Raw genomic sequence first — 26,266 nt, forward strand, 5'->3', positions numbered from 1 at the left:
GTCAGGGATCAGACCGAGAAGGCCATTGGCGCGTACGCGGTCACCCCTCGCAAGGACTGGGTTCTCCAATGGCCCGCAATGGTCATCATCTCCGCATCTGGAGTGTACTGGGCCAAGGGTGTCGAGGATGGTGTCCGGGTGAGAGCCCTGATTATGCAAAAGACAAACCATGACGGCTGTGCCTTGTGATTTGCCAGCACCTGCCACTTTTGGCGCCCTGTGCGCATGTCATTATCCGCCCTGTTGGCGCAACTCATGATGCTGCCTTTTGGCGCAGACTTGTTGATGCTCTTCCCTTTTCTGTTCTCCCTGCGCGGGTTCCCGCGCTGGGGCTTGAGGCCGAAGCCCTTTGGGAGTGTCCTTGTAGGCGTAGTGCTCGCTTGCGTGGACCTGGCGTGATTCCCGATTGAGTTTCATTTCTTTCCTTTTCCCTCGAGGTATGTGATTTGAGATATGAGCCCGGAAAGGAAACAGAACAGTCCTGGTGTCAGAACCCAGAAAATGCAAAGAGCAGAGAAGCGATTCGGAACTATGACAGGTCCACGTAGGCAAGACCCACGCCATTGAGGACGTTCCCGAAGGCTTCAGGGTTCCCCACAACTCCTCTAGAGGGCACCACCTTTCCTCTGCAGGGAGTAGAGAGTTCAGACCAACATGTGGGCGACGCCCCTTGTGACACTGAACACAAAAATAAGATCAATCGAGGGAATCACGCAGGTCCACTCAAGCGAGCACTCTGCCAATTCTCACTTTCTCGAACTCGAATTTTATTCGAACTCTGCGAAATCTAAGTTTCACATGCACCAGACCGCCTTCGTTGGCTGGCGTATCTCTTGTTGCTCCTTATTTGTATGCGACCGCCGTGTCACCGACCTCAAAATTGCACAAGGCAGAATATGGCATGGGATGTTCACGGAAAGTGATAGTTTTTTTTCCTTGCAGGCTGGGAAGCTTCCGGAAGTGTTGGAAAAGAACACGGCAGACCTCATGGACCTCACCGATCTTGTGCGCGGCAAGCTTTCTGCGCAGGACCGCATGACGCTTGGAGCTCTCATCACCATCGATGTACACGCGCGAGACGTCGTGGCCGAGCTCGTCGAGATCGGGCTCAAGAGCGTCAACGACTTTGAGTGGGTTAAGCAGCTGCGGTACTACTGGAGGGACGACATCAAGGTCGATATGGTGCAGGTGTGTGGTGTGTTGTGCTGGTGTATCTGTCTGTTTTAGGTTGTGCTTTGTTGTGTGCACTTCTGAGCCTTTGCTACGGCAGGTAGGGAGTCCTGCTTCCTAGCTCATGTTCCAGATTGCTTCCTTGTAGCTGATTATGTGATCATCTGAAGCTTTACGATGTTGGTATTCATGTTGTTGTGGCGAAGTTGTAGTGGCATTGGAAGCATCACGTGAGTGTAGATTCAATTGTCCGCCACATAACAAAAACAAAAATTGCAAATTTGGACGCCGCCGAAGGTTGGCAGGCGAAATCCACGGCGAATTTTTTTCTTCAACAGCAACTTCTCTGACCACCAGTGTCCTGGGCAGACCGGAACACCGCTTTCGCCCAATCAAGATTGACACACGTAACCCCTCAAATCGAAGGAGGCAGTTTAACCACTTGAACAATGGTCGTCAATGACTATAGGTGGCTGCCACGAAAGAACAGGGTCACCTCTCGTCATATCTGGGCGTCGATGTGACTGTGACTGTTAAAAAGAAATGTCTACGACGTGTAGGCCAGCATCAGCTACGGCTACGAGTACCTGGGCAACACACCACGCCTCGTCATCACCCCCCTCACAGACCGGTGCTACATGACTCTGATGTCAGCCATGCACATCAACCTTGGGGGAGCTCCTGCGGGCCCCGCCGGGACAGGCAAGACCGAGACGACCAAAGATCTCGCCAAGGCGCTTGCCAAGCAGTGTGTGGTTTTTAACTGCTCCGATGGACTTGACTACATCGCCATGGCCAAGTTCTTCAAGGGGCTTGCATCGTCGGGCGCTTGGTGCGATGATACACCTCTTTGAACATGGATGAAAACAAATAACACTTCAACACACATGCTACGCTCACCACCAGGTGGGCGTTGAAACGGGTGGGAGTCAGTGCTTCGCCAGACTGGAGTTCGCCCCCATTATACCTTAAATATTCATGATTTTCCAGGTATACAGACCCAAAAAGTTCATTGCCTGGCGGAGCACTGGTGAGAACACGACCAGCATGTCTCATGCCAAGTGAGGTATTGAAGCAAATTGAGGTAAATGTACCAGCTTAGTGAAGGTGGCGTTGACATCAAGCGAGACAGCCAGGGCTGATCTTGCGTCTGAAAGAACAAGGGTGAAGGTTCGATGCATTCATGAAACGGATCAATTGTAAACCACACCGTGTGCCCTCCGTCCAGAAATATGACGAGGGATTCAAGGATATAACAAGCGCCGCATTCCAAGAAACAACCGTGATGCACTTTCCTGAGCCATGGGCGTGGAGACATTGTCACACAGACCCTTAATTATATCAGAAATGTAAGTAAAGGAAATGTCAGGTCTTGGAGTTGCCAATGTCCACGTGGATGCGGAAGTGTTGTGAAATTGATGTCGTCATTTCATCACATAATGGCTAGAAAGGGCTGCGCAGGGCGTGCTTTGACGAGTTCAACCGCATTGACCTCGAAGTGCTCTCAGTCGTGGCGCAGCAGATCCTCACGATCCAGCTTGCGATCATGGCGGGAGTCAAGCGCTTTGTGTTCGAAGAGACCGAGATCAATCTCAACCCCGCGTGCTCCGTCTACATCACGATGAACCCTGGCTACGCCGGCCGCTCCGAGCTCCCCGACAACTTGAAAGCGCTCTTCCGGCCGTGCGCAATGATGGTGCCTGACTATGCCCTCATTGCAGAGATTTGTCTCTACTCGTACGGCTACCGGGACGCCAAGGTCGGCACCCCTCAATCGCTCCTTGAACTTTCAATGGTTGAACTTTGCGGGATCACCGGATTTTTTAGCGTACAGGCCCCTTAAGCTTAAACCTTGCGGGGTGCTGCACCCCCCCAATTGTCGCGATTCATGGTTGTCGTATTCTCGCCCGTTTCAACGCCTGTCTGATAATTGGCACGCCATACTTAGTTATCTATTCTATTGCTTGATGATGCTGTACCAATTTACAACGCCAGATGGGGTAGTGTCGGGAGAAGCTGCATACATCACCGCCATATACATTCTGTTGGCTTGCTTTCCTTCATTCGGGCACTTGCTCGCCTCTCACTCTTTCCCCTCACACATTTCCAGGTCCTGGCGCGCAAAATGGTGGCCACCTTCAAGCTCTGCTCGGAGCAGCTCTCCTCTCAGGACCACTACGACTACGGCATGAGAGCTGTCAAGTCCACCATCTCCGCGTGCGGAAACCTCAAAGGCGACTTTCCAGACGACCCTGAAGATGTCCTCGTCCTGCGAGGCCTCCGGGACATCAACGTCCCTAAGTTCCTCGCGCCCGACCTCCCGCTCTTTCACGGCATCATTTCCGACCTGTTCCCCGGCGTCAAGCCTCCGGTGGTCGACTACGACCACCTCTTTGGCGCGCTGCGCGAGGCGTGCGGAGAGATGGGCATTCAGCCGACGGAACAGTTTGTGTTCAAGGTGATCCAGCTGTACGAGACGACGCTCGTGCGGCATGGCCTGATGCTTGTGGGCCCCACGATGGGCGCCAAAACTTGCAACTACCGCGCCCTTGGCGCCGCGATGACTAAGCTGTCGCACCTCCCACGCTTTGAAAGGGTGCGCGCAATGCCTCGCGAGAATGGGTTCAACCCCGATTGGTGTCCCGGGAATTCATGCATTTTTGGGTGTCTTGACCCAACAATCAGAAACAATATCGAAACACTGCGTGCGCTCAAGGGCTGAGGCTCTCTTCTCTGCAACATGTGCTGTATCAAAGGCCATGCATGTGTCAGATGCAACTGGCTTGCGGTACAATCGAGGTGGTTTGGCCACATGCTTTGGCAATGGGGGCCCCAACGCCCATGTGGACGAAGTGCTTCTACGCCTGCAAGTTGCACGGCCAGACAAAATGCTGATGTCCACCATGCTCACAACATGCAGGTTCGTATCGTAGCGCTCAACCCAAAGTCAATCACGATGGGCCAGTTGTACGGAGAGTTCGACGAAAACACACACGAGTGGACCGACGGAGTTTTGGCTTGCTACATGAGAGAGTGCTCGGACGACACAAAGCCCGACAAGAAGTGGATCATGTTTGACGGCCCAGTGGATGCGATCTGGATCGAAAACATGAACACTGTGCTGGACGACAACAAGAAGCTCTGCCTCGTCAGTGGAGAGATCATCCAGCTGAGCAATAGCATGACGATGATGTTTGAGGTCGAGGACCTCGCGGTGGCGTCACCGGCGACGGTGTCCCGCTGTGGAATGGTGTACATGGAGCCAACATCTCTTGGCATCGCCCCTTTATTGCAGTCATGGTTGGAGGTGCGCGCTTGTCTGGTGGGGTTGAGGGAAGTACTCAGGGGTTGGGGTTATGGTCAAAGGTTAGGAGGGAATCTAGTTTTGGTTGCGAACATGCCCCTATCCCAGGCCAAAGCCCCCTGGGTACCACGCATAAACATGAAGGAGTCCAAGCATACACATTGTAGCATACCCATGCGGCAGGAAGAACAACCGCCCCATCTGAATAGGAACACCCAAAAGAAAACGACGATGAAGTGCCTGCCTCTCTCGCCGCATTTTATGGCGGAGGCAGCAAGACGTGATTCCCGTTGGCTTGATTTCTGATACTTTTTGTGCTTGGCATTACTCCTAATTGATCAAGTCTTGAACACTTTTGTACTTCTGTTCGTACTTTTGTACTTTTGTTCGGCCCGACATACTCTCCCTGGTGCAGTCCCTCTTTGACGGCGTCACCGAGCACGCCGAAACTCTGCGCAAGATCTTCGAAGGTCTGCTGCCGGATTGCATCTACTTTCTCCGCAAAAACATGAAGGAGACCGTCACCACAGTGGACCACAACCTCGTCATGGGGTGCTTCCGGCTATTTGACGCACTGGTACTGCCATTCAAGCGGGATGAGACCAACCCCCTTGATGCAAACACCAAGGCCCAGGTATGCAGTGCTTGCAACACACATCCGCAAAAGTACTTCAAGCAAGGCAGCATGGAGAAGGCGGTGTTGACAATAGGCAATCTGGGTTACCACGCGATGGAGCGAGGGGATTAGTGGGGTACTCCCTTGAAAGAAAGAAAGAAATACGCCAGCCAAATAAGGTGTTGATGACGGGCGGGACTTCAACTATAAAAGGAATTAAAAAGATATACCATCATGACGTTACCGCATCACTTGACAGCTATCTAGCAGCAACTGCCCCAACCGTGCGGAGAACCCTGCCTAACCATGGACACAGGCATGTACACAGAGCCAAACCCACCCCCCAAAAAGACGTAAGACGTACGTCGCGATCTCATTCCTGGCAGCAATTCTGTAAATGCATACTGTACGCCCGCCACCAGGCAGGGGTTGAAACGGGCGAGAGCACGACCAACATGTCTCGTGCCAAATTGGGGGCGTGCAGCATTCTGCTTCCCTGGTAGCAACTTCACTCGCTCTATTTTTGCAGCTGGCCTTAATGATCCCATCCTTCATGCTCTTCAGCATCGTCTGGAGCGTGGGCGGAACGTGCGACAAGGCCGGCCGCGACAAGTTCGACGCCTTCTTCCGCACACTCGTGGCAACGTCGGGTGTGCCGCTGCCCCCTGGGGCGATGTTCCCCGACGATGACTCTGTGTATGAGTGGACCTTCAACGCGGACGAGCTCTGCTGGGTGGACTGGATGTCCACGATCCCAGAGTATCGCTGCAATGCGGAAAAGCCGTTTGCGGAGATTATCGTTCCGACGTCCGACACAGTGAGGTACTCATTCATCATGCGGCGGCTGCTGCTGGCTAACAAGCACGTGCTCGCTGTCGGCGACACCGGCACTGGAAAAACGCTCGCGGTTCAGGTGAGCATTCCCGAAAAATAACATGCAGGAGCCATTTCCTGTTCCATATCTTCTACTGTGCTAGCACTAAAACCATGATTCCCAAGTAGTGCATGGAGTTGCCAATGTCCATGTGGATGCGGTAGTGCTGCCAAAAGATACATCATCATCATGTCCAAAGCTCGAAAACGTTCAACTGTAGGTATATTACATCGGGGATGTTCTCTCTAATTGACTCAAAGATCTGGTGGTGAAAGTACGATTCCCTTACCGAGATCATATGGAATTTCGGGTCAGAACATTTTTCCAGCGTTTTTTTTTGCGATTTTTGTGTTTTCCTTTGAATGTTTAGCAGCGATACGGTGTCCTACTCGCTGCCACCAGCAGAAGGCACGTGATTTTGTCTCTGAAATGCAAACAAACAGATCTCCAATTGCAGCTGACTGGAGATCAGCTACAATCATGCACCCTGACAATCAAATAAAACAAATCAATCGGGAATCACGCCATGTCCCCTGCACCGTGTAACACAATAATGCCATGAATAAATATATAAATCAATCAATAAATCGGGGATCACACCAGGCTCCCGGCACTGCAAGACGCGACGATAGAAACGTGCCCATGGGGCATAATGACAAGTGATTTTCAATTGGACAATGGTCTGCATGCAGGATATGCTGATGAACACGATGCCACCGGAGTTCGAAAACGTCTTTATGACGTTCTCCGCGCGTACGAGCGCCAATCAAACACAGGACATCATCGACGCAAAGATGGACAAGCGCCGGAAGGGCGTCTTCGGCCCGCCCTCCGGCAAAAAGTACGTCATCTTTGTCGACGACCTCAACATGCCGCAACGAGAAAAATACTTTGCTCAGCCCCCAATCGAGCTTCTTCGTCAGTGGATGGACCACACTGGATGGTACGAGCGCAAGCCCCCCTGCTCCTTCCGCTCTATTGTGGACACGCAGTTCGTCGGCAGCATGGGCCCACCCGGGGGGGGGCGGAACCCCGTCACGAATCGCTTCCTGCGGCACTTCAATTTTGTCAGCTTTGCGGAGATGTCGGACCGCTCCGTGATTCGCATCTTCGCAACGATTCTCGCGTCGTTCACGGGCAAGAGCTTCAACGAGCTGGTACAGGCCTCAGTGAACCCTGTCGTGCAGGTGCGAGGTCGGCGACGCTGCAGAGTGTGCTTGCGCTCTGAGATGCGCGGACATCTGGTTTTTTGGCGGGTAAAGGGGTTGGAGTAGAATATGATTCTGGTGATGTAGCTGTATGCAACTCTGACGCATCCACATGGTCAGAGGCAACTCCAAGAACCCTCTTGGGAATGTGCCGATTCATTGTGTGTTGTATATCGTAGTCCAGACAACAGAATCGGCCGGATGAAGCTGTAATGCGTGACGGAAAATCTCTATCAAATTTCCCCTTGATCCAAAATTAGACAGACTAAATTCATGAAAATTGATATCTATAGGTAACCTCAGAGTACTGTTGCGTCGCGTGAGTTTTTGCCAGTTGATTTCTAGTCTATGGTATCATGTTCGCTGTCATCAACCCGTGGTGTGGACGCTCAGGCGACGATCGAAATCTACAACTCCATTCGGGCAGAGCTTCTACCGACTCCCTCCAAGTCGCACTACACCTTCAACCTGCGAGACATGGCCAAGGTTGTTCAGGGCTTGATGAGGGCCGATCCGAGAACGGTCACGTCGGACAACGAGTTCCTATCTCTCTGGTTGCACGAGGGCGCGCGGGTGTTCCAAGATAGGCTCATCAATGACGAGGACTCCACATGGTTTCGTCAGACTCAGACCGCTCTGCTGGGCAAGTTCTTCAACCGGCGATGGGAGGATGTTGTTTCGGTGCAGCGGCTCATCTATGGAGACTTCTTAGTCCCAAGTGCGCCCTATGTTTCCCTCATATAATGCGGGACTTCCCCCGGAAACTCGCAATCGTTTGTCCTGATAAAGAAACATCGATTTGCTGACCTCCATCCTGCAGTTGCGTTACTTTCGGACATGCAGTGCGTTGACCTCTTGTGCTCCCATTTTTGATCTTCAACCTGCCAACACAGAGTCTTGGTTTGGTCACTGCTTCGCCAACAACAGCGATTCACATTGGCGCGGAGCTGATGGCCGGTTTCTGTCAATATGCAATCACACATCTCTATGCATAATTGTTCATTCATGTGTTCATCATTATTGCTGCCTGGATCGTTCGTTCGTTCGTTCGTTCATTCATTCATTCATTCATCGTTATTGCTGCCTGGATCATCTCATAAACGTGTCTTGGAGTTTCCTATGTCCATGTGGATGCGGCAGTGCTGTAAGAAGACACATCAGCATATGTTGACACGGTTCCTCACCTATGGGAGGAATCAGTGAGTCATGGGTGAATACTGACAGTCGCTCACACATCGCTGCACTCCGCAGACGCCGACCCGAGGACCTACGCGCTGATCGAGGACATGGAGCAGCTCCAGAAGGTGGTGGAGGAGTACCTGGAGGACTACAACGGGCTCAAGTCGCCCATGAAGCTCGTCATGTTTCTGGACGCGATCGAGCACGTGGCGCGGGTGTGTCGGGTTATTCGCACTCCCCTGGGCAACGCACTGCTGCTGGGTGTGGGGGGCTCAGGCCGCCAGAGCCTCACGCGGCTGGCTGTCCATATGGAGGACTACGAGATATCTCAGGTACTGCGGTGACACAACGACACATACAAGTACATGTACACTATCCCAAACAAGGCGGTGTTGATAACGGGTGACACATATGTTGCTCGAAAGAGCCTTGGGCATGCCCACGACGCCGCAGAGACTGCCACGGTTCCCAATGTCTTGACTTCTGTTTTGATAGTCAGAACACTGCATCTCAATCACGCATTACATGGTTGGGGCCCATACCATGTCTACTGATGCCAAACAACCATGTCCTCTCATCTAACACAGGGTGATGCTAGATTGTTTGTCGCCAACGACGACGTGAATTGACCTATGCCAGTCAGAAGGTGGAATTGGCAATGAACGAGACAACAAAATGCTTCCCGATTGATTCTTATTTATTTCAAAAAGTTTTCCTGCTCTCCCTGCGCGGGTTTCTGTGCTGCTGCCCTTTGCGCAATTGCCTGGCATCAATCGATCAATCAATCAATCAATCGGGGATCGCGCCAGGCTCCCGGCCCTGCAAGACGCGACGACGGAATCGCCATGGTACCATGGTTTCCATGGTCCCCAAATGCATGACGTTCTCCGTTTCTCTAAATGGATTTCATTTTCCGTTCTTACTGCCAGCAGAGATGTTTCTTCTCGCAGCTGCACTACGTGACTGCTTCATGTAGAGTGGGTGGGTGGGCTTTGCAATGGCACTACAACTGGCATAACCGGCTTCGTCCTTGCCAAAGAGGTCTCTTCAGATGGCATTAAAACACTAAGAAACACAGAGCAAAGGGCTTGATGGATTACTTAGTTGGTAAAGTGATATGTTTTATGGATCTCCAGCTGTTTTCGCACTTGCCAATGCACATATGGCTGCGGTGAAGTTGTGAACAGATACCTCATCATCATGGATGTTGTTGTTGGCGATGCTGTTACTGAATCGCTGGCGGTCTTTGAGCAGATCGAGATCTCCAAACAATACGGGAACAACGAGTGGCGCGACGACCTCCGAAAAGTCCTCAAGAAGGCCGGCGTCGAAGGCAAGGACACGGTGTTCCTATTCACCGACACCCAAATCGTGTGGGAGGGCATGCTGGAGGACATCAACAACATCCTCAACTCGGGCGAAGTGCCGAACCTCATGAAACCAGAGGATCAGGAAGACATCGCAAACGCGGTTCGCCCGCTCATGCTTGCAGAGGGCCTCCCCGTGACGAAGATGACCATGAACTCCTACTTTGTGAATCGGATTCGCGCAAAGCTGCACCTCGTGATCGCGATGAGCCCGATCGGCGACGTGTTTCGGCAGCGGTTGCGAATGTTTCCCGCGCTCGTCAACTGCTGCACGATTGACTGGTTCCGAGAATGGCCGCTGGAGGCACTCAAGTCCGTGGCTTACAGCTTCTATGGGGTACGTGCTCTTGGCTGAAGGTTTTTCGAAGACAAACAGCGGAAAAAAAAAGGAGGGTTTGAACGCCGTGGAATTCCGCAGGCGTGAGCTACGTCTTTCTTAGCTTAAGCTTAAGAGCCTCATGCAGGAACTATTGTGACAAGTTATTTATGTAACAGAGGTGCTATTGCCACAGATGGTGTTATATATCGGAGTATCGTTTGGCAACACTCCCGCATCCGTATGGACATTGGCAACTCGAAGCACTTCTTGGCAATCAGTGCTGCCGTTGCCGTCAACTGAGGCAAGCATACCTGGATCAGCCAGACTTGCCGAAGCCTGACCCGGGCCCACCATCTTCCTTTCATATATTCCATGCTGTATGATCTCAAAGAAAATGTCACCTCCCGATGAACAATTATCAACACAGACCTTGACCTAGAACTCAGAATGTCTCAGGTGATAGATATAGTTATTGCGGAGGGAGCATGGCGTGATTCCGTACTGCTTGATCTATTTACTTATTCCCGTTATCTTTACTCATTCATTTACTTGGATTCACCTGGCTGCAGGACATCTCGCTTGACTCGGCCGCTTACCCCAACCTACAAGACGGGATCGTTAAAGCTTGTGTCTTTATTCACCAATCCGTGGAGCGGAAGTCCAAGAAGTTCTATGATGAGCTACGGCGCTACACCTACGTCACGCCGACTTCCTATCTCGAGCTACTCAACACGTTCATGCGGCTGCTCGCTGAAAAGCGCCTTGAGATTGACACCACTCGTAGCCGGCTTGCTGTCGGCCTCGACAAGCTTTTGAGCACTGCCGAAGAGGTCGTGGTCATGCAAAAGGAGCTCATCGACCTCCAGCCGGTGCGGTCACAACGATACCCTTGTATTCAAGGAGCGGGATCAGGTGCAACTGTCCAGCTACAAGCGTTACAATAAATCAATCAATCGGAGATCACGCCAGGCCCCCCGGTGCCGGAAGACGCGGCGAGGGGAACGTACCCAGGGGGCTTTGGCCTCATGCCCAGGCCGAACCTGGGGCACAGGCGGCAGGTGCAGCGAAACCGCGCCCCAGTAGGACGCATCCTGCAAAATGGACAGGTTGTTGGCCCGCCGTATAAGCGGGCAGGAAACGAGAGCCGCAACTGGGCCGAACGACAAAGCATGAGGCAAAGGTTGATCAGGTCTACTTGCGGTAAGGAAATAGATGTTATTGGCAGGCATACTTTACATTATGTGATGGGATGTCTGCTTTGGCATTCAGGTGCTGGAGCGAACGGCCATCGAGGTCGAGGAGATGATGGTCCAGATTGCAGTAGACAAGGAGGCGGCCGACGTGACAAAGAAGGAGGTGCAAGAGCAGGAGATAGCGGCAAACGTCAAGGCCGCAAGCGCGAAAGAGATTGCAGAGGACGCGCAACGCGACCTTGACGAAGCCCTTCCTGCCCTTGACGCCGCTGTGTCGTCGCTCAAGGCGCTGACTAAGAACGATGTCGTTGAAGTCAAGTCGATGACCAATCCCCCGGGGGGTGTCCGGATGGTGCGTCCGCCCTGCTAGGGAGGGTGAGGCGATGGAAACTGTTTTGCTGTTGCTAAAAATCCATTAACAATCCAGCAAAGCAAAAAAGGAATCACAACAAGTGCGTTGTTGAAAGAAAAAGGTAAATCAATCCATCATGAATCACGCAAAGTCCCCTCTGCCGTGAAACACGGCGACAGGGACGGTAATGAAGTCATACTCTTCCATGGACATGTTTTCCCTAGAAACACAGCAAGCAAACCTGTAGACAGCCATGCGAATACATAAGGGCAAGCTGTTGGACAACCAAGGAATGTGCCACATACAGCATCACCTTTGTGGTGGGTGGTTAAAAAACGTATCGAAAATGGAATAGGAATGTGCCATCCCAAGATGGTGGCGTTGATAACAGGTAAGACAGCCAAGAGTGGTGAAGGTGTTCCGAAGCTCATGATCGATTTCTTCTCCTATGCAGATGTGACTGTGTGCTGGGAGAGCGTCTGATGAGCTTCCAATGGGTGTGTCCAGCGAGACAAAGATCACTCTGTTGGTCAACCCAGGCTGAAACCAATGGCATGGTGGTCGATGCAGTATCGGTGATACTGCATTACTCGATGCCATAACGATACACACCAAGCATGCCTGGTCTGTGATAGCAATTGGAGGTTCAGTACTGTGGGTGAAACTGCGTCAATCCTACAAAGGTGGTTCCCGATAGAATCTATCGGAAAGAATGGATCGTTTGGTTCGAGAAATCCACAACGTTCTGGTTGCTCTCGTCGGTGACATTTCTAGTGTTCCTCTGGTTATTAAAGATTGCTTGTGTTGTGGCATGCATCGCTGACTCATGCTGACGCATGATGACTCACGGTGATGTCATTGCAGGTCATGGAGGCAACTTGCATCATGTTTGAGGAGAAGCCCAAGATGGTTGCAGACCCCAACAACATGGGCAAGAAGATCCCAGATTACTGGGACAATGCCAAGAAGATCCTCAACGACCCCGGAAAATTCCTGGCTTCGCTCATGAATTACGACAAGGAAAACATTCCACAGGTGACCACCGTCTCCTAGCAAGAAAAAATGAAGCCGAACTCGTGCATACTTTGCTTTCTGCTCGTACTGTTGCGGTTTCCGTACAGCACAGCGACTCAAATTGTCCAAACGCTGTGTTTTGCTGTATAACAGAAATACATGGACGTCTTTCCAGCCATCAAAGAGGTTCAGGCAATCAGGGAAGCTTTAAAGATCGTAGGGCATGCAATGTCTAAGCAATAGGCGTTGCGTGCTCCATATGAATCAAAGCATGAATGACTCAATCTCCACCAAAGTCCACTACTGACTGGGCCGACTGTGCTATGAGAGGCCTATTTCTGAGACCACAGTTGCTTGAGTGAGCAATCTGTTTTGAATGCCTCAAAGCCTCTGCGCACTGCGCCGTCAATGATAGCCGCAGGGCCGCATTGCTTCTTGTAGTTGACTGATCATCTTGACTTACCATAGCCTGACCTGACCTGACTTGACTTGCTGGGAGCAACTGCATGGTTGACTCACCTCTCTTCCTCTACAGGCCGTCATCAAAAAGGTAGAACCCTACATCGAGATGGAGGAGTTCACCCCTGACAACGTCGCAAAGGTTTCAAAGGCCTGCAAGTCCATTTGCATGTGGGTTCGAGCGATGTACATCTACCACAACGTTGCCCTGCAAGTGGAACCCAAGCGCCAGGCGCTGGCCACCGCACAGTCAGAGCTGAGCGAGACAATGAGTCAGCTCGCGCGTGCGCAAGCCACCCTGCAAAGCGTCCAAGAGAAGATCGCGGCCCTTGAGGCGTCTTTCAAGGAGGCGGTGTCAAAGAAAGCTGCCCTGGCAAAACAGGTCCGTAGCATACCCGCAACGCAACCCTGCTCTGAGGGTACAAAAGCAAAGGAAATACAAGAAAAGAACAAGAAAAGAATAGAATAGAAAAGAAAAGAAAATAAAGTAAAATAAAGAAAAGGAAAGGAAAGGAAAGGAAAGGAAAGGAAAGGAAAGGAAAGGAAAGGAAAGGAAAGGAAAGGAAAGGAAAGGAAAGGAAAGGAAAGGAAAGGAAAGGAAAGGAAAGGAAAGGAAAGGAAAGGAAAGGAAAGGAAAGGAAAGGAAAGGAAAGGAAAGGAAAGGAAAGGAAAGGAAAGGAAAGGAAAGGAAAGGAAAGGAAAGGAAAGGAGAGGAAAGGAAAGGAAAGAAATACGCCAACCCAAAGAAGACGGCGTTGACAACGGGCTGCTCTGAGAGTACACCTATATGTGCAACAAATTGCAATTTGTTCCATCCAGTTTCAAGAAAAAGAACCATTGCTTTCTTGCAATAGAGAATGTATCGCAACGCAATGCACGGCGACTGCTCATGTTTTGCATAAACTAAAATGGTTTTAGTACCCGACGCGACGCAGAGTGCATTTCAAAATACCATGGCGGAACATGCATATGAATATGCAACTACACCGTGCTCACTCAGCATGCTCGGTAGCTGCATATAATGACAGGACTACATGGGGTGTGCGTCGAAGGAGCTACATGTATGACTGCCGGTTCGACCACACATACCATGTGTCAGACACCCAACACTCTGCAACAAATCTCAACGCTTCGCACGTGCAGGTGGAGGATTGCAGATCAAAGCTCCAGCGAGCCGACAAACTTATCGGGGGACTCGGTGGTGAGAAAGCTCGATGGCAGGAGACTGTGGCCGCGCTTGGCCAGGCCATGGTAAACGTTGTGGGTGATGTTGTTGTTGCAGCCGGCTCCATCGCCTACGCCGGCCCATTCACGCCCTCCTACAGGTGCTATAACCTCACAAAGAGTACTATTGCTGTGATGATGTAACCATGTACATCACTTCCGCATCCACATGGACATTGGCAACTTCAAGAACTACTTGGGAATCAGTGCTATCGCTATCATCATCCGAGGCTGACGTACCTGGGCCAGTTTGACCTACCATAGCCTGACCTGACATGGCTTCTTCGTCATCGTCTTGTACTCTGCAAGACAGGAGATCAGCTGCAGCTGACCAAACACTGCCATGCAGATCACAACTAAACAGCGAGTGGCTGGCTCACCTGCAGCAGCTGGGCGTACCCTATACAGAGGGGACCAACATGATCAAAACTCTGGAGGTTCCAGTCCAAACACGGGCGTGGACCATCGCAGGCCTGCCCACCGATAATGTCTCCATCGAGAATGGTGAGTACACGCTGTCTCTCTAGTCCTTGCACAGGCATTAAGTAATCAAATTAACCACTGCTGGCAATGCTGGCACCGATTCCCAAGTGGTGGTACTTGGCCATGTGGATAGTCCTTGTGAATGCGGCAGTGTTGTGAAAAATGAAGACTGACAAATGGACGCCGCCGAATGTTGGCAGGCGTAATCTACAGCGGAATTTGCTTCGAGCGCAACTTCTCTAACCATCAGTGTCCGGGGCACACCGGAGAACCCCTTGCGCTGAACCAAGAAGAGGCAGTGTCGTGAACAGATTTCACATCATGACATCACATAGACAACAGCAGGAAGTGGTCAACAAGCAACCAAGACAGCACATTCAAAGTGATACTTCATCGTCGTCAGCTCTGGCCGTCTCGCCCAAGCGCTAATTGATAGTCAACACCGCCTTCTTGGGGCTAGTGTAGTGCTTTCATTGTGTAGCTACTGAGCATGCTGGGAGAAGCCCGGTGTAGCTGCATGTCACTAGGCATGTTCCGCCATGTGTGATGTCATCCGATTGCATGGCTGTCTCGCCCGTCGCCAACGCGCCTTCTTTTGGCTGGCTTGTTTGACTTACTTTGCATTTCATTTCATTCCATCGGTGATCCCGCCAAGGTTGAAAAACGGCAATATCAGATGGCATTCGAAAACGCGGATTTATCGGTTCATTTATCCCAAGTAGCCCTTGGAGTTGCGATGCCCATGTGAATGCGGTAGTGCTGTAGAAACATTCATCATCTTCATCGTGTCTTCAACGAGTTGGACCCTCGTTGCTGCCCCGAAGAATCATACGTTTTCAGGGATACAAACCCGATATTGTTTCGCAGGCATCATCGTGAGCAAAGCTCGCCGGTGGCCCCTGATGATTGACCCGCAAGGCCAAGCGAACCGGTGGATCAAGAACATGGAGAAGGACGCGGGGCTTGACCTCATCAAGCTCTCCGACCGAGACTTCCTCCGGACCCTCGAGAACGGCGTCCGCTTCGGCCGTGCTGTTCTCCTCGAGAACATCGGAGAGAGCCTCGATGCTGCGTTGGAGCCCCTCCTGCTCAAGCAAACGTTCAAGAGCGCGAGCGGCAGCGAATCGATCAAAATCGGCGACAACATCATCCCGTACCACCCGGACTTCAAGTTCTACATGACCACAAAGTACAGGTGCGTGTGGCTGAGTCGGATAGGATGATAGCGACATGGAAGTCGATGCACTAGCCCGGCCGTGGGATTCATTGACGGGCGAGACAGCTCGGGTGGACATTGCGCTGACATCGCGAGTACGAAAGTTGTTGATACCGAACACTGTTTTGACCATACACACAGGTTTCAGCAAATCAGCACTGTATCTTCTTGTACTTTTGTGTGTTGCTCTGAGCCTGTCTACACAACAGCTCACCCTCGAGCGCTTGCAGAAACCCGCACTACCCGCCAGAGGTGGCGGTTAAGGTGTCGCTGCTCAACTTTTTCGTGACGCTCGAGGGCCTGGAGGAGCAGCTGCTCGGGACGGTGGTGACTCAGGAGCGTCCGGACCTCGCCAACCTCAAAAATCAGCTCGTCATCAGCAACGCCAAGATGAAGAAGGAGCTCAAGGACATCGAGGACAAGATCCTCTTCATGCTCTCCAATTCGCAGGTACAGAACGCACAACTTTAATCGCAACCGTGCCCATGGCTTTTCTCTTAGTTTAGAGACTTAGATCAGTCTCTTCTTCTCTTGATGAAGCGCAGGTACAGAACGCACAACCTCACCGCAGCCGCGCCCTTTGGTTTTCTCGTAGTCTACGTACTTAGTCTCTTCATTCTCCTGATCATGTCTTGTCGTCCGTCGCAGTCATTCACGATGTCTCGTTTTTGTGCTGGCCTTGTCTCGGTTTTCATCACTGCCACATCCACATGGACATCGGCAAACATGCTTGCTAGTAACGATGCCAAACAAAGCAATCGGGCCCTCGCAGACATCGGGAACCTGTTTTGAGTAGCAACATCTGCTGGGCTTTACTCTCAGCTTGCGGTTTGGCCAAACGCGGTGCTCACACTGCAGGGCAACATCCTGGACGACGAGGAGCTCATCAACACACTCTCCCAGTCCAAGGTCACCTCCAACCAGATCTCCGCAAAGGTGGCGGAGGCGGAAAAAACGGAGCGAGAGATCGATGTCACCCGGGAGCAGTATCGGCCTGTGGCTCTAAGGGCCTCTCTCCTATTCTTCTGCATCTCGGACCTTGCCCTTGTGGACCCCATGTACCAGTACTCCCTCACGTGGTGAGCACCCCTCTGGCAGCAAACGCAACACGGATTCAATACGAATAAGCGCTCAAAGCTATCCACCGATGCATCCAACAAAAGCAAGGAAACCTATCGATCGACGACGACGCACAGCTCTGCTACTAGTAGGTTTTTATACGAGGTCAGCAAGGGAGTTGTACTTTACTGTGTACATAGTTTTTGTGCCTGTACAAAGCATATGTCTCATGATGGTGTACCTTTTTGCAACACTACCGAATCCACATGGACATGCTCAGAAATGGTAGACATGCCTGGTACCAGAAATTTCCAATTTCGGTATCTACATGTGGTATCTAAATGATTCCCAAGTAGTTCTTGGAGTTGCCAATGTCCATGTGGATGCGGTAGTGTTGTAAAAAGATACATCATCATTACATCGCACAGAGAAAGAGCAAGAGCTACGGCTTAGGCCGAAAACAACCACATCAACACATTCGAAACAATACAGCTCATTGAACGTCGGCGGTCGGGACAGGCAAGCCTGTCATGAACGCGCGGCCGCTCGCACGAGCCAGAACTTGAAGAGAGCGCCGATACATCACACCATTGCCCCTACAAAGGCCGATGCTGAGTTCACGAAGCGCATTTGTGACAAATCCCTCCTTGATAACATCCCCTCCAGTGCTCGCTGTTGTCGCTAGAGTATTGAGCAGCTCCATAGCCCCGTTCCCCATGCGCCCGATACATCATCATCAAATGTGCAGGTGCTTTTCTGAGTAGATGCTCATCCAACAAAGGGGCAGCCAACAAAGCTTGTGAGCAGCTATGATTCCTGTACATGCCTTTACAGACAAAGAATGGAGGTGCACTAAACCATTTATGTGAGCATTTAACTTTGCTCATATCTGAGCCGCAGTCTTCAGGCTGTCTGAAGCAGCAACATCTGGCAGCAGCCATCATCGATTCGCCAGACCTTGTGAGTTGCGGTCCAGATGCCCAGAAATGCACGATTCATGGGACATACATGGGTGTTTGATGCCCATGTCAGCAACGCGCTGGCAACAATCGGCTAAACCGATGCAGGTTCTCCGCCCTCTTTGTCCGCGGCATGCTCGAGGCCGACAAAGCCGATGACATCGCGACGCGGGGCGCAATTCTCAACGAGCACTTTACCTACGCGCTCTACGTCAACGTGTGCCGCTCGCTCTTCGAGACGCACAAGCTCATGTTCTCTTTCCTCCTCACGATCAAGATCCAACAGAATCTCAACGCCATCAACGCCGCCGAGTTCCGATTCCTTCTCGCCGGCCCGACCAGCGTCGACCTCCCCCGCCCCAACCCCGCACCCCATTGGCTCACGGAAAAGGCCTGGGTGGAAATCATCAACATGAGCCAGCTCCCTGCGTTTGCGGGCTTCGACGAGCATTTCGCCGCCAACCTGCTGCACTACAAGGCCATCTTTGACTCCAACGGCGCGCACGAGATGCCGCTCGCCGCGCCGTTTGCCGCGCGCATCGGAAGCTTCCAGAAGCTTCTCTTCACGCGGTGCCTCCGTCCTGACAAGGTCGTCGTTGGCATTCAGGCGTACGTTACCGAGATGATGGGGCAGCGGTTCATCGAGCCCCCTCCGTTTGACCTCGGTACTTGCTTTAAAGAGTCCGATGCAGCAACGCCTCTCATCTTTGTGCTCTCTATGGGCGCTGACCCCATGGCTGACCTCCTCAAGCTCGCGGACGAGATGAAGTTTTCGAAAAAGTTCGAAAAGGTGTGCTCGGATTCTGCAAATTTGACGGAGCAACACCGTCGTCCTGTTGGGCGTTGGTGTGGTTCCAGATCGATTTCAAGAGACTTTGTCATTCTTTCTTGGTTTTGTTATGTTAACCTACTGATCATGTATGGGCCAGGATTCATGGGTCTTGACTGGTATTCCTCTCGATTCAGTACATTTCCGAGTCAAGGCTGCATCATTTCCATTCCTAGCAGCTGGGTTCCAACACCCATTCAGCCACCTATGGTCAAGTAGTGTAATCCGTCCATATTTGAATTCCGAGGGGTCGCTTTGAATCCTGGGTCAGCGAAAGTGTATTCTGCGTGCTTTCAAGGAACCGATATCTAGACCAGTGCAGCGAAAGCCGCCGGAGATGACGCCTGCCGGGTTGAACGGCTTTCAGTTTTTCAGCGTTTTGACAACAGTGCATAAGGACGATGCAAGTAGTCGAGCGTGCATCAGACAAGCTGTCAGCCAACACGTGGTCTTGCCGGGTGGTGGTTGTTAAGTTCTGAGTAAGTTGAAGGCAGTTGTTTCTTTGTTTGTTTCCCCGACACCCACTGACACCTATGCAGGTCTCGCTCGGCCAAGGCCAGGGACCAAAGGCCGAAAAACTTCTAGAAGCCGGCATGGAGCGAGGCCTGTGGGTGTGTCTTCAAAACTGCCATCTCGCAGTCTCCTGGATGTCATCGCTTGAGCGAATCGTCGAGGGCATCGACAAGGACAAGATACACAAGGACTTCCGCCTCTGGCTCACAGCAATGCCCACACCCTCCTTTCCTGTCTCGATCCTCCAAAACGGAGTGAAGATGACGCTAGAGCCTCCGAAGGGGCTCAAATCCAACCTCATGCGCTCGTTCACACGATTTTCGGACTCGTATCTCGTCCAGTGCGAGAAGCCTGCGGAGTGGCGCAAGCTGCTTTATGGGATGTGCCTCTTCCATGCTGTGGTGCAAGACCGCCGCAAATTCGGTCCCCTTGGCTGGAACATCCGGTGCGAGTTTGGCTGTATGATGGTGATGTATCTTTTTACAACATGGACATTGGCAATTCCAGGACCTACTTGGGAAAGCGTGCTATCATCACCATCATGTATCAAAACATAAAACATATTACATCTCATGATGAAACATAGAACTTTCATGAAACATAAATCACTCTGTATCGGGACCTTCAGTTGCAGTAAGCAGAACAAAACAATATTTATCGTGTCCCTTGCCTGGAACTCCTGATGACAGTTTACCTAGAACTTCGTCACCCGTGAATCACGCCACGGCCCATTTGACAAATCATCAGCTCCATACTTGTTTGCCTGAGGCCGGGGCCCCTCGGGCACGTCTCTCCCGTCGTGTTTCATGGCGGAGGGACTTGGCGCGGTCCCCGATTGAATCATTAATGTTTTCGTAGCTTACGAGTAGTATGATGATGATGTATCTTTTTACAACACTACCGCATCCACATGGACATTGGCAACTCCAAGAACTACTTGGGAATCAGAGTTATCATTACCATCACCTGAGGCAAGCGTACCTGGACCAGCCTGACTTACCATAACCTGACCTGACATGTCTTCATCCTCTTCGTCCTGTACCCTGCAAGAAAGGAGGTCAGCCACGGCTGACCAAAAACGACCCGTCAATTCCTTTGGGAGATCGTCGCAACCCACACTCAAAATCTTTGTCAGGAGATCAACTCCCAACAGAGATTCCAATTTAGTTGCCAAATTCCCACCTTGTAATCCAAGACCTCCAACCGTTTCAAGAAATTGGTCTATTTTTGGCCACAAGATGGGACAATCCACGGTACAGTGAACACAGCCTGTGTGAGCATCCCCCAAATGCTCATCGCAGTCCTTGCAGTGATACTGTACGGGATCCACAAACTCGTAAGTCTGATTTTGAAGTCGGCTTCGCAGGGCAAACAGCTTACCACTCCTAGCGCTCATGATAGTACGAGCCCGAACAGAGGACAAACTTGACAGATATGGTGCAAGCCTGCGTGGTTGTTCACCGATGCACGTCCACTTCCATGGCACCGCAGAATGCGGCGATGCAACATATCTGGCTTTCCCTTGAATTAAGTACCAACTCCAGATATTGTCAAGGAGGTGTTGCCTATCAACCTCATTAGTAGGCAACGCCTCTGCTTCCAGCACTGGCACATTCACTACACGCACTCCCCCTTGAGATCTGGAGGAGATTCGCCTAGCGACTTGCTGTTTTGTAGGGGCTTTGAAGATGTCAGAGATATTCAGGTCGTGGCAAATGTCCGCTGAAAATTTCTGCACCTCTCCTTGCCAATTGGCCCCTACCCTCGGGCGTCCGACTGCTCTGTGCCCCGGGAAACGATTCGCTTTTGCCAGTTTACACCATCGAGTTCCCTGTAAAGTGGACAGATGCTTGTCATAGCATTGTTTAGAGGCATCCATTAGAAGCGAGGGGGGCAGTAGGCCCAAGTCTGTGAACAAGACTTCTGAGGCCACTTCTGAACACTGCAATCCCATCACTGCTCGCATCGCCTCCTTTGCGACGACGTCAAAGCAGCGTCTATTGACTTGTGAGGTTGACCAGACCTCACTACCAAACAGAACTGAGCTATAGATGAAGGTTTGGATCATCATTGCGCGGGTTTTGATCGGGATACGATGACAAGCTAGCAGTGGCCTCCAGTACCCCAAGGCAGCTCGCATTTTGCCCAGTGCTTGGCTTGCATGTAAATCCCAAGATCCGCTTTCTGTGAACCAAACTCCCAAGTACTTATATGATTGCACCTGCGACAGAGCGTGTCCGTCCAGTGTCCAGGTGTTCAATCGCTGCTCAGCTGGGACGCTCGCTGATTCACCTTCCTTGGGATGGAACACCATCACCACACTTTTTAGTATTCCTAGTGGTACTCGGAGTCGCCGACATCCGTGTGTGCTGTAGATCTACTTGCACAGAGATTTATCATGGCGTGATCCCCGATTGATTGATTTATTTTTTTCATCATCATGATGCAAGCCAATGACCTGCTTGGCGTCTTCAGGTATGACTTCACCGATGGCGACCTCTCGGTGTCCTGTACACAAATGCACGAGTATTTGGACAAGTACGATGCAATCCCCTACCCCGTGCTCCAGTTCCTATTCACCGAGGTCAACTACGGAGGGCGAGTCACCGATGATAAGGACCGGAGACTCATCAACAATCTCGTCCTCAACTTCTGCAACCCCGATGTCATTAAAGCCGGCTACAACTTTTCGCCGGACGGCACCTTCTGCTCCAGGCATGCCCCCCCTCTGACTCGAACCCTGCGCACACGTACCCTGCTCCGCGCCCTCTATTAACAAACCGGAAAAAGAATCCACTGGGAATCCCGCCAATGGTAAAAAGTTTTTTTCTTAACACGGCATCATGTGATACCCGTTTGATTGCTACTGATTAGCTTCTCGCTGCTATCTGTGTTGTGTCAGATTTGATTGTTGACTTTGTTTTGCTTATGTGTCCCCTACTCTAACCCCCTGCCCTTGTTTGCAGCGACGCGGAGACAGTCAAGGACTTTGTCGCCCTCATCCGCCAGTACCCCATCGTTCCGAGGCCCGAGATCTTCGGCCTGCACGAAAACGCCGACATCACGTGCGACCAGAACGAGACATACGACCTCTTCGCCACCGTGCTCTCTCTCCAGCCGAGGGTCGCTTCCGGGGGTGGCTTGTCACGCGAGGACGTAGTCATGGAGCAATGCGTCAGCATCGCGGCCAAAGCGCCCCGAGTATTTGACGTCGAAGCCGTACAGAAAACGTGCGTGCCCTGCCCTCTTGGATTTTTCCTTGCAGGGCGTTAAGAGCGTGGCTACCAGCGCGCCAACATAGCTGCACCTCCGTGATATGCTGTGTCATGTTTCACTGCGGGAAATTCTAATTTAAATACTGAGTTCCAGAATCTCGGAGAGAAGAGGATATTGCACGAAGAGTATGGTGCCGCTTTGCTTGGAAGTGACTGTCCAAAGACAAAACTGCCTTAAGCTCGCCCTAAAAAGTGGGATGCTATCTGCTTTTCACGAGTAGGTGACAATCCATGCAACGAGGTGCAATTATGCTGCGCAGCTATCACCCCCATGTCGCCCATTGTCAACGTCGCCTTTCTTAGGCTGGCGCATTTCTTTCTTTCTATCTACCCACACCCGATTAGAAATTTGAGTTTCGGGGTCGCCATATGTTGTCCCCAGACGTTGTGCGTGTTCATCAGGCAGCGACATTACAGAAGGTGGATTCATAGTATGCTGCGTCCCATGAGCAGACAGCTGAGGTGCGACGTGTACTTGCGTAAATTGTCTTTGTTTCCTTAACTTTTATTTCTGTTTCGTTTTCGGCGTGAGATCAGCTTTGGCTGTCGCACCCGTTGCCAGGGCCGCCTTCTTTGAGCTGGCGTACCGTCACAACACCAATAATCGGGCGGTCATGGTCACGCTTCTGGACTCACCAGAAAGTTTGCATAGATAAAATATGATGGATTTTTGGGTATGCTCATAGAAGAAGTACCCAAAAATGTTGTTACGCTCCCAATAAAGTTTGTGGCTATTGCTACGGTATCTTCTGACATTTGTCTTCGTGCGTTCATTAAACTCTGTCTTCCTTTCCCTCATCAGTGGCACGAAACCCCTCAGGTACGTCCCCCTCGTCAACAGCAGGGGAGGCATGGCATGGTAATCGATTGATCGATTGATTTATTTACTTATTTATCACCAGAATCACTTTGAGCACATTACGTGCATGCGCAGGTATCCAACGATGTACGAAGAATCAATGAACACCGTTCTCGCCCAGGAGTGCATCAGATACAACTCCCTCCTTCAGGTGATGGCCCTGAGCCTTGCAGAGACGATCAAAGCGCTCAAGGGCCTCGTCGTCATGTCCCCAGAGCTGGAGGCCGTCTCCTCCTCCATCTTTGACAACCAGGTACGCTCCCACGATGTTCATCGCGCCTCCAAAGCCCCCTGGGTACGTCTCTCTCGCCGTTTTCCACGGCAGAGGGAGAATGGCGTGATTCTCGATTGATTGATTGCTTGATTGCTTGATTGCTGGATGGATGGATGGCTGGATGGATGGCTGGATGGATGGATGGATGGATGGAATCGATGGCTTAGGAACTTTGCCAAGGACCTTGCCGAGGCAGGGAGGGCTTCATCACACCGGGTGATTTGCGGGCTCACATGCCCGGAAATGCATGAGTTTGGGCGACAAATACGCGGGTTAGAGTTCAGTCGAGGACCATGTGGTGTCGCCCAAGGCGTTTCACTGCTTGGAGTCCATTTAGCACCCCGATGTAGGGTACCGATAGTAGTACACATGCAATCTCATGCCAACCACAGATATGTCTCAACACACTGCATGAGCGGGGTTTCATTTTATGTCAACTGAGATGATTCAACTCTTCTGAAAAAGAAAAAGAAAAGAGATACGCCAGCCCAAAAAAGGCGGCGTTGACAACGGGCGTTGATTGAGATGATTCAACTTCTTTGATTCAGGTGCCATCGATGTGGGAGAGTAAAGCCTACCCTTCGCTCAAGCCACTCTCATCCTGGGTGACCGATCTCTTGGAGCGTGTGTCCTTCGTCAAGACGTGGATTGACTCCGGCAACCCCTCCGTGTACTGGATCTCTGGCTTCTTCTTCCCTCAGGCCTTCCTCACCGGAACCCTGCAGAACTTCGCCCGCAAGAACCATTTCCCGATCGACACGGTGCGGCCCCTCGAGCGCGGAGACTGTAACTGAAAAAGACAGAAACGGCGCCACGCAAACAGAGAACCGGCCAGTCTTCTACCCCCTTTCCTGTTGCGGTGTATGCAAGAGATAGTCAGGGGGAGAGGCGCATGGTACCTTGGCACCGAAGGCGTCGCTCTCTGGCGTTTTGAGTTGCGGAGGTCAAGCGCGTGTAGGGGTGTGGAGGTCCAAGGTCTGTTCATTGGGTAATAGCGTAACCCAATTACGCTATACGCGTGGTGTATACTAGGTGGGGTTGCAATTTACATTCAACACACATGGTTCGAGCCTTCTTGAAAGGGATTTGCAGCCCTCGCTGATGCCCTATGCCGTAAACAAACGCCTCCCCGAACATCTGTGCGGTGAGGACAACGGGTGACAAGCAAATGTGTGAACGTGAGTTTTCGGGGTTGTGACTTGTGTGCTTGTGTAACCAGGTTGGACTGCTCGTGGCAAAACACCACACCTCGGCCAGGGCCAGCCAAAGCGCATCAGAAACGGCCAAAGCAAAAGTAACATCCCGTTTGTGCTTGAAAGCAGGGCGTCAGGCTGAATTATGTGGAATAGCTGGTGAAATTGCTGGAAGCCCAATATGTCCCTCTGGATTGTATTGTCAGTTGGTGGCCGTCTCACTCGCTCTCAACCGCGACCATTGTCGATTGGCGTGTGCAGCTTCTTTTGACTGTGTCGTTTGTGCAGGTGTCTTTCTCATATGTGGTTCGTGACGATCTCCCCGCCACGACGTCTTCCAGTCCGGATGACGGCTGCTACATCATGGGCCTGTTTCTAGAGGGCGCGCGCTGGGATGATTCAGCGCACCTCCTTGGAGAGTCGCGGCCCAAGGAGTTGTTCACCGAGCTTCCCGTCTGCTGGCTCAAGCCCGTACAATCCCGCAAACGGCCTGCTTCCGGCTTTTACGACTGTCCTGTGTACAAGACGCTGACGCGCGCAGGCACCCTCTCCACAACGGGCCACTCGACTAACTTTGTCATGTACCTTGAGATACCAAGCAGCATGGAGCAGAGCCACTGGATCAACCGCGGAGTCGCGCTGTTCTGCGCTCTGTCCTTTTAGACGTCGCCAGGTCGTTGAAAACTATTGAGATGGGTGTGCACACTTGTTTTTGTTTGTCGACCGACACAGAACCCAGTATTTGTTCGTCGACTGACAGCGCTGTGTACTTATGACACAGCGCACGCTACTGGTTCATTGCGCCCATATTCTTGGTGCACATCGAGCAGCAGCGCGGCATGGTTTGCTCTGGATGAAATTGCATACTGTTACATTCTGCGCGCACATCCACTTGTTTACTCGTAGCACAGAGACGAGGCCAGGCATACTTTGACGACCTAACCGGCAGCTATCGGTAAACATGTGTCAAGGCGTGTCACGGTGCCAGTGGCATCATCCAGGCTGAAAAGTCCTGTGAAATTTCAGCGAAAGCACTTGCTGCTCTTTGGCCTTGCGAGCAACATCAGCAGTGGCTTGAGCGCTCACAGATGGCTAAACCGCAAAATGCTGATTGCACGATGATAGCTGAGGGCGCTTTGGATCGCGTCGCTTCACTCTTATTCTGCATGTAATGCGTAAAATGATTTTATCTTTCAGCCACACGAAATGTGCTTTCTTCTTTCGGCAGAAAGAGGTTGGACGCCTGGCAGCCATGCGGCGTAACACGTCCTGACGCTTGCCTGCCCGGCCAGCAAAGTCAGCAAATTCACATGGTAAGCATAGCAAC

The 26,266-nt window shown here is 51.6% G+C and overlaps 1 protein-coding gene across 1 annotated transcript; it reads left to right on the forward strand.

Annotated features, from left to right (window-relative positions):
* Nucleotides 1–27: 27 nt before the first annotated feature.
* LOC149810287 (uncharacterized) lies at nt 28–25,602 on the forward strand. The gene is made up of 28 exons (XM_089994314.1): nt 28–138; nt 943–1,188; nt 1,731–2,002; nt 2,632–2,929; nt 3,281–3,766; nt 4,091–4,477; nt 4,890–5,108; nt 5,620–6,003; nt 6,657–7,151; nt 7,566–7,890; nt 8,424–8,683; nt 9,606–10,055; nt 10,607–10,906; nt 11,307–11,582; nt 12,447–12,617; nt 13,132–13,437; nt 14,199–14,380; nt 14,629–14,783; nt 15,630–15,957; nt 16,209–16,428; nt 16,837–17,057; nt 18,105–18,786; nt 19,365–19,783; nt 21,814–22,055; nt 22,286–22,568; nt 23,548–23,725; nt 24,295–24,507; nt 25,228–25,602. The coding sequence occupies exons 1-28, from the start codon at nt 79–81 to the stop codon at nt 25,600–25,602; spliced, it is 8,433 nt and encodes a 2,810-aa protein (XP_089850440.1). The 5' UTR covers nt 28–78.
* The last annotated feature ends 664 nt before the right edge of the window (nt 25,603–26,266 follow it).

The sequence above is a fragment of the Nuphar pumila genome, unplaced genomic scaffold, assembly GCF_984573655.1.
Source record: "Nuphar pumila unplaced genomic scaffold, dmNupPumi1.hap1.1 HAP1_SCAFFOLD_400, whole genome shotgun sequence".
NCBI lineage: Eukaryota > Viridiplantae > Streptophyta > Magnoliopsida > Nymphaeales > Nymphaeaceae > Nuphar > Nuphar pumila.

Coding starts and splice junctions, on each gene's coding strand:
- LOC149810287 (XM_089994314.1), top strand. CDS start 79: ATGGTCATCATCTCCGCATCTGGAGTGTACTGGGCCAAGGGTGTCGAG. Junction 2,930..3,280: donor ACGGCTACCGGGACGCCAAG/GTCGGCACCCCT, acceptor ACACATTTCCAG/GTCCTGGCGCGCAAAATGGT. Junction 8,684..9,605: donor AGGACTACGAGATATCTCAG/GTACTGCGGTGA, acceptor GTCTTTGAGCAG/ATCGAGATCTCCAAACAATA.